At 37.3% G+C, this 13,379-nt stretch overlaps 1 protein-coding gene across 3 annotated transcripts in view; it reads right to left on the reverse strand.

The window, feature by feature from the left end:
- Window positions 1-688: 688 nt before the first annotated feature.
- The window catches only part of Adgrg7 (adhesion G protein-coupled receptor G7), a 33,065-nt gene continuing 20,374 nt past the window's right edge, over window positions 689-13,379 (reverse strand). For 2 of the 3 annotated variants that reach the window (XM_090332567.1, XM_090332581.1), the window contains 8 exons: window positions 13,059-13,222; window positions 12,580-12,735; window positions 11,233-11,345; window positions 9,842-10,185; window positions 8,599-8,695; window positions 7,712-7,867; window positions 5,008-5,164; window positions 689-1,610 (listed from right to left, as the gene is read on the reverse strand). In XM_090332567.1, coding sequence (XP_090188693.1) covers window positions 1,350-1,610; window positions 5,008-5,164; window positions 7,712-7,867; window positions 8,599-8,695; window positions 9,842-10,185; window positions 11,233-11,345; window positions 12,580-12,735; window positions 13,059-13,222 — 1,448 coding nt within the window. In that variant the 3' untranslated portion in view covers window positions 689-1,349. Of the gene's footprint in view, window positions 1,611-5,007; window positions 5,165-7,711; window positions 7,868-8,598; window positions 8,696-9,841; window positions 10,186-11,232; window positions 11,346-12,579; window positions 12,736-13,058; window positions 13,228-13,379 lie in introns of all 3 variants that reach the window. The other variant, XM_090332572.1, reaches the window with a different exon arrangement.

Raw genomic sequence — 13,379 nt, forward strand, 5'->3', positions numbered from 1 at the left:
GGTAGGACAGTAACCTTGAGCTAAAGAGCTCAGAGACAGTGCTCAGGCCCAGAGTTCAAGTCCCATATTCTTTATCCTTTTTGGAGGATAAGAAGGATATGCTAGACTTGTATAGCTTTTGTTAGGTCTTTAATACAGCATTTGTTAGTACCTTGCTCACATCAGCTACCTATCAACAAAAAAGAAAGAAAGCAGAATTTCAAAAACTTTATCTCTTAAATCTAGTGAGAATGTGTCCCACCCCAGTGGATTCATTTTCTATTTAGAAAGCTATTCATAATTCAAGTGCTTGAAATTCTTTGAGCATGTAGAGCTTCTAAAAACCACCAGGGAAGGCTGGGAGTATGGCCTAGTGGTAGAATGCTTGTCTAGCATGCATGAAGACTGGGGTTCAATTTCTTGGTACCACATACACAAAAAAACCATCAGTGTAATTATGACTGCACTTGTTTTTTAGTTTTTGATTCTCAGTGACACTTCATCAATAAAAGGTCAGTGATATTAAAAACTGGGAGGAATTATCTAGAGGTCTTAACAACTAACCAAAATGTCTCACTGCTAGTTTCTCACAGAAATGATTCTACTGGTCATAAAACAGATGTAACAAACAAACAAACAAACCAAACCAAAATCTATTTCCAAAAGTTAAACTGGAACCTTTATTGGAAATACAAATTTAAAGCCAGAAATACGATAAATACAAGCAATCGTAACTCTTTATATTCACCAGGAGTTATTTTGTTCTAGAGAGTAAATTTTTCTCCTTATATCTCTTTTAGTAAATTGCAAATCTATTACAGGAACTGTATTTTTTGCCAAACTATATAACAAAGACGTAATGATACGAAGGGCAATAGTTGTCTTAAATACACTTTGGAATTCTGAACCTTAGTCAAGCAAGACTCTATTGAATACCCTAGCCCTCAAACTACCAAATCCATTATTCCTAATAATAACAAACCACAGTTATTACTAATTCTTTATTTGTATTGCTTTTTGGTCAGTTTTGGGGCTTGAACTCTGGGCCTGGGTATTGTCCCTGAGCTCTTCAGCTCAAGGCTTCCACCCTACCTCTTGAGCTGCAGCACCACTTCCAGTTTTCTAGAGGTTAGTTGGAGATAAGAGTCTCACGGATTTTAGTGCCTAGGCTGGCTTTGAACCTCGATCCTCAGATCTCAGTCTCCTGGGTAGCTAGGATTACAGGTGTGAGCCACCTGTTCTGGCAATGCTATTGAATTCTTAAGGAGGGAAACTACATTGGGAAGATTATGAAATAAAGGAAGAAAACAGATACAATGAGCAGAAGTTTGGATAAAATGAAGATTCCTACTGGGTGAACAATTTACTGTCTACACGCTTGCGTTTGTGTGGTCACTGTTGGTGAGTGTGGTTTCCTCTGTAGTGACAGATGGATCCAGAAGTCTAAAACGCTCGTGTAGGTTTGGGAGAGATCTGAGCATGTTATACATCCTTACACGAAGCCTTATCAGGGTCATTGAAGATGCTGGCTTCATTCTCCCAAAGGATGATGACAATGACTTCAATGCTTTAGAAGCTTCCTTCTGGAAGATCTTTGTTCTAATAGTGTAGAGGATAAAAATTTGCAATCCCTGAAGATAGAATAAACATTTGTTGTTAGCTAAGTGCTACAGTATAGAATGAAAAGATGTTATTTCACTTTGCCCCCGTCCTTTTCTTCTTGTATGGCTGTTCCCAGACTAGGTTTGCAGCTGCCATGCATAGACAGAATGCTGCATGCAATAGTGGGTTTAGAAGACCTGAGTTCAGGTTCTGGCCTTTCTACTTGCTGGCTGTGTAACTTAACTCATTTTCTGGTGTCTATAATCTTCAATGTTCTTCCAGGAATTGCTCTTCAACTTCCCATGTTCTCTTCCACTGACCTCAGCTCGGTTTATTCTACTTAAGTTAGTAATCTACAAATGCAACGCACTTAACCACAAAATTCTCTTTTTGTACTTTACCTGGAAAGATAAGATGTGCATATGGAATTGAGTAATCAAAAGCTGAGTGATAATTGTTTTAAATAAACACTCTCACTTGTTGAAGTTCTACAGGTATCTTCTCATTTAATCCTTTCATTTATTTCTTCTCTAATCCTCATATCAATCCTATATAATAAGCTTTAATATCTCCATGTTACAGAGAAAAATCCAAAGCTCAGATAAATTGAGTAATTTGTCTAAGAAAGTCCCCAACCAATAACCAGTACAATCTAGAATTGAATTCTTATATTTTTGGCTTTGAGTCCTTTGCATTGTCCAATATATGATGCTGTCTCTTGTTTGACACTATAATAGAATGATAATAAAGTATATTATAACTTCTAGCAGACCTTTCGTAATTTCTCATTAACATCTTTTGTAAAAATCAAATATTAAATATCTTCTATAGCTGAGTTGTTGATATTATACCAATGCCAATCTCTTGATTTATGATAATACACAGTGGATACACAATATATTATCATTGGAGGACAGCTGGGACAGGAATACTTGAAGACTGAGCCCGGGAGTTTGGACTAGTGGTAGAGTGTTTTCCTAGCATAAACAAAGACCCGGGTTCAATTCCTCAGTACCACATACATAGAAAAAGCCAGAAGTTGTACTGTGGCTCAAGTGGTAGAGCTCTAGCCTTGAGAAAGCCCAAGGTAAGTGAGTGCTTAGGCCTGGAACTCAAGCCCAGAGCTTGGCATAAAAAAAAAAAAGAATATATGAAGACTGCAGTATTCTCCCATATCCTTGTATTAAATTATTTCTAAACAAGTATATTTAAAAATAAACAAATAGAGCTGGGAGTTTGGCCTAGTGGTAGAGTGCTTGTCTAGCATGCACAAAGACCCAAGTTCGATTCCTTGGTACCACATACATAGAAAAAAGCCAGAAGTGGTGCTGAGGCTCAAGTGGTAGAGCTCTAGTCTTGAGAAACCCCAAGGATAGTACTTATTCATGCCCTGAGCCCAAGCCTAGGACTGGCATAAAATAAAAAATAAATGAGCAATTAGCAATACATGTCTTCCTTATTGTTATCTAAAGTGATCCAGATCTTATCAGGATTTGTTTCTAGAATAAATGTCGAAACTCTAAATGCGGACACTCCTGGTGCTATCATAGTATAATCCTACTAGTCTCATATTCTCACTAATGATATATAAATATGTATTGCCAAAAGATAGGACTTGTTCTCCAATCAAAAACAGGAAGAATAACTTGATTGTTACCTATTGTGTAACATGTATATATCATATCAGAAGAAAAGCTGTAGCTCAAAGAAAGTGTTTGGGGCCACAAATTTCCTCAGACAGAAGTAATTATTGTTCATCCTCATTGTTCAGAAGACAGCAGTAAAAAGTTGCTTTTATTTTCAAATTAGTGGCAAATTCGTATTCATTTTCTATGGCAGTCTGAACAGCAATAAAGAAAGCTATTACATCAGTTTTCTTGGTCATTTGCAGAAAGTAGTAGTGATTCAGGCTGCCATGCGTCATCTGTATAGCGAGCTGGTAGGCATAGCTATGTGATAAGGGGGAAATTAAATGAGAGGCCTCTTTAAGCCTGGTTCCCTCTGTCTAATAAAGGAGCTGGTAGAAGCACATGGTCATTTAGCAGGTGAAATGCTGCAATATAATTAAGTTTTAACTTTTATTTTTTTTAGAAGTATAGCTTGAACTTGAGCGCTTTGTGATTTGCTTGCTCACAGCTTGTGCACTTTCATTTGAATCACACCTGTAGTCTGGCTTTTTACTGATTAATTGGAGATAGAATCCTATCGACTTTTTCTGCCCTGGCTGGCTTCAAACCTTGATTTTCCAACTCTCAGCCTTCTGAGTAGCTGGGATTACAAACATGAGCCATCAATATCTATCTAGACTAAATGAATTCTTCATTTTATTTCATCTTAATAAATTCAAATTTTAGAATCGATACTCAGTTCAGTTTTTGAATGCTTATGTATTTGAGGAACAAGTTTATTTTAGAATTTGTTTTTCTTACTGCAGATTTTGTGCAACCTAAATACCAATCAATTAAAACGTTATTAAAAAATTGGGGCCGGGAGTTTAGCCTAGTGGTAAAGTGCTTGCCTAGCATGCACGAAGACCCGGGTTCAACTCCTCAGTACCACATACATAGAAAAAAAGCCGGAAGTGGTGCTGAGGCTCAAGTGGTAGAGCTCTAGCCTTGAGAAAGTCCAAGGACAGTGCTCAGGCCCTGAGCTCAAGCCCAGGACTGCCAAAAAAAAGTTATTAAAAAATGGTGCCCACATAGTGTTGGACTCAAAGCATAAAACACACAGTGACTATAAGAAGATGACATACATCACTAATAATTTTATTCTAAATACATTAGGTGATGATATTTGGACTACAATAAGTTGTTTAAAATACGTTACTAAAGGTCAAGAAAACAGCCTAAATACCATAAAAACTAGCCTTGAGCTGGGATGCCGGTGGCTCATTCCTGTAATCCTAGCTACTCAGGAGGCTGAAATCTGAGGATCACGGTTCACAGCCAGCTGGGGCATGAAAGTCTGTGAGCCGCTTATCTGTAATTAGCCACCAGAAATCCGGAAGTGGCGCTTTGGCTCAAGTGATAGAGTGCTAGCTCAGAGAACCCACAGCATTCCATGCTCCAGCAGTGAGTAAGCTTATGCAGCTCAGCTATGGGAAGGAGAGTCCACGAACTTGCAAGGTAGAAACATATATTTCCACGTCCACTGCTTGATGAAAGGTCTGCTACTGGTAGAAGTGAGCAACCCTGTTATAGCTTGATTCTAGACTTACAGCCCAGAGAGAACATAATAAGTTATAAAGACATTTTGTTCTTCTTCCAGTGAAACTAACTAAAAATAGAATCTCCTAGTGATAATTAAGCCAATGGCCTTCAGCAAGTTTCCAAAGAAGAAAAGAAAGAAAACTTGCCTCCAGCATGATGATACTATTTCTACTGCTTTAGGACACACTATAGTCAGACTAGATGACAAACACCATACCTGAGTAGTGTTGACAAGGCAGAATATGTAGCTGAAGATAATTCTGATGTCATCATTGTTTATCAGCATAAGGTAGGACAAACTCCAGGTCAGGCCAAAAACAACTGCAATAGACAATGTGCTAAGAATCTTCTTTAGGGAGGAAACCTTTTTTGTGCTAGAAGAAAAAAAACAAGAAATATGGAGCTCATTATATTTTTACTTACCAATGTCATTGCTACACTTTTTTAGCATGCATACAAAGCTGCACATAATACACTGTTGATTTTAAAAATATTGTACATCAGAAGAAAATGTTATGCCAGAAAAAATTGATTTAGCAAGTTTATTTTAAAACATCTTAGTATCTGTTGAAAATCTCAGGAAATAATGGTTTCTTAAGACTACTACCAATTTCAGTAAGAATGAACTTTTCTGTTGGGATGGAATTTTTTTTTTGCTTTATTTTTTTTATTGTAATTAGTAAAAGGGTTACATGATATTTGCCAGATAGAAGGTGCATTAATTCACATACATTGATACCCTTTCACATGTCTTGGTACCCGTTTCCCTCCCCCCCCACACCCCCCACCCATCTTGGTTTTCCCCCCTTCCCTATCAAATTTCAAATATTCAAATACAAATAAATTCAATATATCAGATAACAAAGTGAGATACTATACCAATATGAGATAACCAAGGGACAGCAAAGGAGATGAGAGACAACATAGTACATTAAGGACAACAATCATTCATTATATGGCTTTTGTTTCACTATCCTGGAGGTCCTTTCAATTAGCTTCACATTATATGGCCTTATGTATCAAGATTTTGCTCTATTGCAAATCTCTGCTAGTAGAGCCCAAGGTTTCTACTGATTATGACGAATGAGGGAAACCATTGAGCCTAAGTTCCTTTGAGTCTGGCTTACTTCACTTAATATGATTTTTTCTAAGTCTTTCCATTTCCTAACAAATGGGGCGATGTCATTCTTTCTGACAGCAGCATAGAATTCCATTGTGTACAAATACCACAACTTGTTGATCCACTCATCAACTGAGGGACATCTAGGTTGGTTCCATATCTTTGCTATGGTGAATAGTGCTGCAATGAACATTGTTGTGCTAGTGGGTTTAGTATGTCCTTGTTTCTGGGTGGTTGGGTAAATGCCAAGTAGTGGAATTGCTGGGTCATAGGGGAGCTCTATGTTTAGCCTTTTGAGGCACTGCCACACTGCTTTCCATAGTGGTTGAACGAGTTTGCACTCCCACCAACAGTGTAGTAGTGAAGGGATGGAATTTTGATTACATGATATTTGTATCAAATTACTCCATGAGGAATTCATTTTTTGAGGAGTTATCTGGATCTGCCTGTGCCTCTAGCTGACACAAAAGAGGGCTTACTTAGATAAAAGTGATCATTCCTCTCCTGGGGAGTTTATACCTCTGGAATCTGATGTTGGCACTGTGAGTTACTATGAGCAGTGAAACATAGCAAATGTCATAAACAGGGACTTATTTGTTGATTAGAGCTTTCCTCTTCTCGCTGCTGTTTGGAACCCTGAGATTTACTATATGAAGAGTCCTGTGCTGGCCTCTAGAGGATGAAAAACTATATGGAAGAGAAGTTAGCTCCCTCAACTGAGCAGCTACTACCCAAATCCAACCAGCTCTCAACCATTACACAAGAAAATAAGCCATCTAGATCATCTACCAGGATTTAAGAGATCCAAGACAAAATAACCACCCAACAACACTCAAACCCATGACAAATAATAAATACAATCATTATAAACCACTAAATTATGGGATGGTGTGTTATGAAAATTCATTGCACAATACATGGAAAAACATTTAGATTAGACATGCTTTTCATTGTAACTAGGCCAATTTAAGAACTATGGCTTTCAGTCAGATTCAATGATATTTCCCTAATATTTTTTCTTAATAAGGACCATCATTCATCATGAAATATAGTATTTAACCAAATTTTATATATCTGCATTGAAAATTATAGGAATCTATTATATAATCCAAGTAACTGATATTTAATAGAGTTTACTTCTGGTTTATAAAAAGAAAATACAGATCCCAGCATCTCCAGACAATCCTCATTTCTCTATTCATTCAGAATATTTAGGACTGAGGAGGGAAATATTTTCCTTGAAGTCATTGGATTCATACAACATGCAGACATGTTATATAAGTAACATAGTATTTGCACATTGTAGTTCTGATGTTAAATCATGAAAAGATCATCGGAGGTGGTGGCTCACAACTGTAATCCTACTTACTCAGGAGGCTGAGATCTGAGGATCGAAGTTCAAAGCCAGTCTGGGCACTAAACTCCGTGAGACTCTTATCTCCAATTAACCACTAGAAAAAGGGAAGTGGCGCTGTGGCTTCAGGGGTAGGGCAGTAGCCTTGAGCTGAAAAGCTCAAGGGACAGCGCCCAGGCCCAGGGGTAGGGTGGTAGACTTGAGTTATGGAGTTCAGGGACAGCACCCAGTTCAAGTTCAAGCCCCACAATGGGAGATAGTGAGAGAGAAGCTAAAAAGATCCACTTTCTGAATCATGGCTTCTGATTAATCTCTCCTGAGTATCACACAGCTCTGCCTGTGTCTCAGAATCTGAAAATTCTTCTGGGAATTATGAATGTGTTGTGGTGCTGTATAATCCACTGAATTGGCCTTAACTGTCAATTTTGTACTCATGGAGATGCTTACCTCGTCAGATTCTGGTTATTCTTCCACAGCACTTTGACTGTGATTATAATAAATATGCCAATATTGGTGATAAGGATAATGGTTATAGGTATGAGGAATGACCACAAAAATGGATGTGATATAAAACCATTGCTGTTTAAAGTTGTCAACCAGCAGCTGTGATGGAAAGAAGTTATATCATGAGAAAGAAAAGTATAAATATTGGTTTCTTAAAATATGAACATTATTGGCACCCACCTAACTGAAATGCCTTCTTAAAGCCTATATACCTGTACATATTGCACATTTATAACCACTTTCAGGAATTCAACCCACTACAACGAGTATGGTGGAGCACACCTGTAATCTTCCTGTAATTCTGAAGGTGGAGGCAGGAAGATCCAAGTCTGAAGCCTGAGCTACATAGGAAAACTATGTCAAACAAACAAATTCAGTATACTGCACTAAGTTCTTCCATAGTCATGGTGGAGTCAGTATGAGACAATGGAAGGAATAAGGCTTTTGAGTCAGGCAATCCCGAATCATTATTATTGTCATCACCAATATGATCATCATTCTGTTGCTGTGGATCAAAACCCAAGGCATATGGTATCCAAAGAAGGAGCTCTACTACTGATTTTCAGGCTTACTAAAGGAGAGTAAATTTAGTGCAAAAAAGATTCGATTTATAAATTTGGAAAATGGATACATACTGTTCAGGGGTTTTGACATAGGAAATTTCTAACATCTCAATTCAAATACAATATATTCTTTGAGAATGGCAAATATCCACTGCAGAATATGACAACATAAAGTAACATATGCTTGTATAGGGACGCTTGGAGTTCACATCACCCAGGAATTATGATCATATCTCAAAGATACGGACATCTAAAATATAAACTCACATTTCCTCTTGTCGATATTCTAGCTCCCAGTTGGGATCATTCAGATTCGTACCATAAGTAATCCCCACGGTTAGACCCACTATCACAGCTGGGACTCCTGCATGACAAAGAGATGGACAGGATCAATCATTTATACAAGACTAGTATAAATTATAAAAGACCATGAATAAATTATACATCTGACCCTTTCCACGTTGGATAATGTACAGATTCATAGATGCAGGTCAACAGTAGACAGAATTTTTTTGTTTTTCTTTCTTTTTTATTTGTATTGACTCCATATACCAATCGTATACTAAATCTCATTTCTTTATACATCTTACCCCAAGCTCTATCCTGAAATGATAGAATTCCTCTTTTGTGGAAATAAATTACATTTATACATCACTTAGATGACTCTCCCTTCTTTCTTGGATAGAGTCTAGTAGAGATTTCACATTTTTTTTTCCTTAAGGAGTAAATCTGGTTTTCTTTCTTAAAATATTTATCCTTAAAGCACCTAGGAAGTTGATTAGTTATGGTCTATATTGCAAATGAACTAATAAAGAGATACTCTAAAATCTTAACACCTTTACATTATCTTGTAACCCTTTTTTTCTTCAGTTTTAAAATTTTTATTGTAAAGAAGATGTACAGAGGGGCTACAATTACCTAAATCAGATAATAAGTATATTTCTTTTTGAACAGTGTCACCCCCTCCTTTATTCTCTCCCAGTTTTTCCTCTCCTGACTTCCCTCTCACGCCCCAAGTTGTATAGTCCGTTTCTAACATAGTGTCTAGTGAGTTTCCCTGCTGAACTGATTCACTTTTGTCCCACCATTACTGTGTTTCCCTTCCCATCCCCAAATCATAAACATACACAGGACACAAGGTGCAGCAATCAAGAACAGCGACAGAAGGGAATAAATCAAAGGAAAAAGGAAAGAAAAAAGAACTGCAAGCAATACAGTAAAAAAATCCTCTTGCTTGTTCATTTCAACAAGTATCATTTTATATGATCATATGCACTTGTCTTGTAATCTAGAGTATCTTGTAATCTGACCTACGGTAACAGCCTTAAATCTGCCTCTTTCATGAGTGTATAAGGTCATAGGCAGAAAGTGTTCTTAGTATTATTACTTACGTCTTCTGTTCCACTAACTGAAAGTTTTTCAAATAGTGGGCCTAACAATGTTTGTTTGTTTAAATTAAATGATTACAACAAAATTCAATTCTTCAACATGTAGAGATGTAAACACTTACCCCATCCGATTAATGAGATGAAAAGAATAAAATGAGGAGGAAGAGGCTTCATGGTCCTGATTAGAAGGAAGTAGAGCTGCACTGCATTGAGTCCGTTCCATGTAAACGTCACTAGTAGGAAATAGTGCAAAAGGGCAGCAAACACTGTGCAAGAGGGATTGGGCAGGTCTACAAAGTCTTTTTCTGGAATTGTGTTAGCAGCGTGGATGTTCGTGTTAGCATCATTTGTGTTCAGGTTCTTGTTTTGGGTATTTTCGATTCCAAACACAAAGAGAAGGTTGAAAATCAACATTGCTACACACAGGCTTACCAACACCCAGGTTACTGAGGTTTTTCTGACCTTCCTGAAGAAATGAAAAGGAAGAATTAGCTTCACACTGTAAGTTACTCTCCAAGTATGGTTCCTAGCAAGCACTTTTTGCCAGTATTATCCTTGCCCAGACCTGATTTTGCCTTCATTTCAATAACAGAATATACCAGAAAGCCAACATTCACAACTGACTAACCTATAGCGCCAGACATTGTTTAAGGAACATAGTACTCTCAAGGCCCACGGCATCATTTTAAATTCTTTTAAAACTACCAGGGGAAGAAAAACAAAAGAACTTTTCAGTCCAAAATGTTAACACATTGGTCTTATATCAATGTAGTCATAAAATACAGCTATTAATCTGGCTTGTTTGTTTTTTTTTTTATAAGGAAGAAGTTTAGTTTCGTACCAAGACAGAGGTGCTGTTGAAATTACATGGAAGTGCTCTGTTTCATGATGAAAAAAGATGACACTTTCCTAGCATTCTAGATGAACCTTGATTTTTTTTTTTTTTTTTTTTTTTTTTTTTAGTCCAGCAACCATCTGCCTGCAATCTCCTGGAAGACCTCAGAAGGACCAAAAGATGAATATATCCGACTGAGCCAGCCATCCCTACTCAGCCCTCCTTGCATATTTACAGAATGGCATTGTTCTAAGCCACAGTTTTTTGAAGGCCCATTTGGCAATATATGTGGTGTGTTGCACGTGGGAGCAGATGCTGGTTATGTGTGCCTCTTCAGATTGGCAGACAAGGCAAGGTCTTTTTTTCTTTTTAAAGTTGATTCTCTTTGCTATGTACTTACTGTTCAAAGGCAGTTATATCCTAAGGTCATATTACAGTTCTGGAGGTGCTGTGGCTTATAGTCCTAAAGTAATGAAGTTATAAAATTTCTATTCAGTACCTATCATTGTATATTTATTATGTACATCCCTTCGATGCTTGGGAACTGGATGTCCTGTGCAAAACGAGCATGTGGAATTCTTGAGTTCTCTTCTCATTCAGAAGGACTGCATTCTGACAAGAACATACATAGAGTCGCACACCAGGATAGTGATTTCTCTTGTGAGAAGCACCTCTTACCTGGTAACAATCTGAAATATGATTGTCAGAGCCAGACCGGAAATGGAAAGGGCACATCCCAAGGTAGATAAAGTGTCCAATGATTCTGGATACTGATAATTCTTTTTGAAACTCTGAAAAAGTAAGTTGATGCTTGTTTTAAAACAAACATTCCTAGAATGTCAGTGAAAGTCATTATCATAAAAAGATGCTGAAGCTGGACTGAAGCTGGGCAAGGTGGCTCATACCTGTAATCCTAGCTACTCAGGAGGCTGAGATCTGAGGATCGAGGTTCAAAGCCAGCCCCAGCCCTAAATACCGTGAGACTCTTATCTTCAATTAACCACTAGATAACTGGAAGTGGCTCTGTGACTCAAGGGGTAGGGTGGTAGCCTTGAGCTGAACAGCTCAGGGACAACGCTTAGGCCCATCGTTCAAGTCCCATGACTGACAGACAAAAAAAAAGTTATGCTGGTCAAATAGCAATACATTCTATAAATCTCCATTCTAAATATGCTGCATCATAGCTATTGTCGAATAAACATGTCTGCTTCTCCTTAGGAGATTCATAGTATTAATAACCCATTACTCAGGGCAAACATTCTAAATATCTTTCCATTCCATTGCATAACATTTTAATTTGTTTTTAGTTTCTAGAAATGGAACATTTGACATTTGGAACCCTGTTTTCTTAAAAGGGCCAGTTCTGGGGTTAAGGATTTAGCTCAGTGGAAGAATGCTTGCCTAGCAAGTGCAAGGCCCTGAGTTCAGTCTTCAGCACCAGATTAAAAAAAAAAAAAGGGAGAGACAGTCTCACAACTCCCAGAGATGTTAGTACAAGTGAATAGTAATTAGTCACAGTTGCTTGTGTGGGACAGCTTTTATACATGGGGCATTCTTGCAGCTAAAAAGTTTAAAGAATATATAGAGCAACTGTGGGCCAAATTAAAAAATTTAAAGACTATGCATTTTATATTTTCTCAAAATTTGAATAATCCCAAGGGGGGAAAAAGCATTAGTTATGCCAGATGCCAGGAGGCAAAAGTCCATGAGACTCTTATCTCCAATAAACTACCAGAAAACAGGAAGTATTGCTGTGGATCAAGTGGTAGAGGGCTAGTCTTGAGCTAAAGAGCTCAGGGACAACACCCATGCCCAGAGTTCAAGCCCCACAACTAACTTAAAACATAAAAATGAATAACTTCCGTTACCAGCCAGCACTGTTTCTCTTCTTTTTACATGTGAGTGTTTAATTCAATTTGAGGACCCATGTAAACTAAGTTTTAAAGTTTTAGCCAATTAGTGTGTACTAAATTTAGGTATAAGGAAAATTCTTGTCTGAGAAGAGATTATAATTAACATTCTTACCATTAACACAGCAAAATTAGTAGTGTGGTTGCACTGACAGCCCAGGAATCCATCTGTCACATTCCCTTTATTACAGCCATATGTATCCCAATTGTTTGTCGACAGATTCCAGTAGACACAGGCATACGAATGAAGCTGGAATTGTTTTTCATCGTACTGTGAATTGATAAGACAATTACATTCATTGATAGTTTTTAATGCTTCATTAGATAGAAAAAATTAACAGAATAAGCTAGTCATAAGAGAAATCAGTAAAATACATATTAAAACATTTGTGTCTACATTGTGGACTGAGAGAAAAATTACATAAAATTCAACTCAGCTAATTTTGTAGCTAAGATAATTTTAGATAGTTTTATAGAATGTATATGAAGATAGAGTTCAAAAGGATTCTCTGCAGATTTCATTTATCCAAATAATCCTTGCTTTTGTAATTACAAGTAACCAAGAGCCTTATTTCTGTAAGCGAGAAAACTTACCCTGGGATTAAAGACCATTTCAACAGAAGCATCTTTCTCATTGTCACCTACTTTGCTTGAGATAATTTTTTGGCTGAAATTTGATTTAGTCCTAAAAGTTTTGGATTGGAAAAGCTTGTTGTTTTGATATACTACAAAGCCATATTTTTGAGAATTAGAGCTACCTGTAGGGAGAAAAGAGGACATTAAAATCAATACACAAATCTTGGAGTAAAGTGCATGGCTGTCTAATATGTGTATATAATGCTGTAACTATTGTTTTCCAGTGTTGGGGCTGAAAGTTGGGCCTAGTGGTAGAGTGCCTGCTTAGCATGCACGAAG

The sequence above is a fragment of the Megascapheus bottae genome, chromosome 1 (assembly GCF_031878675.1).
Source record: "Megascapheus bottae isolate mThoBot1 chromosome 1, mThoBot2.hap1, whole genome shotgun sequence".
In the NCBI taxonomy this organism is placed as follows: Eukaryota; Metazoa; Chordata; class Mammalia; order Rodentia; family Geomyidae; genus Megascapheus; species Megascapheus bottae.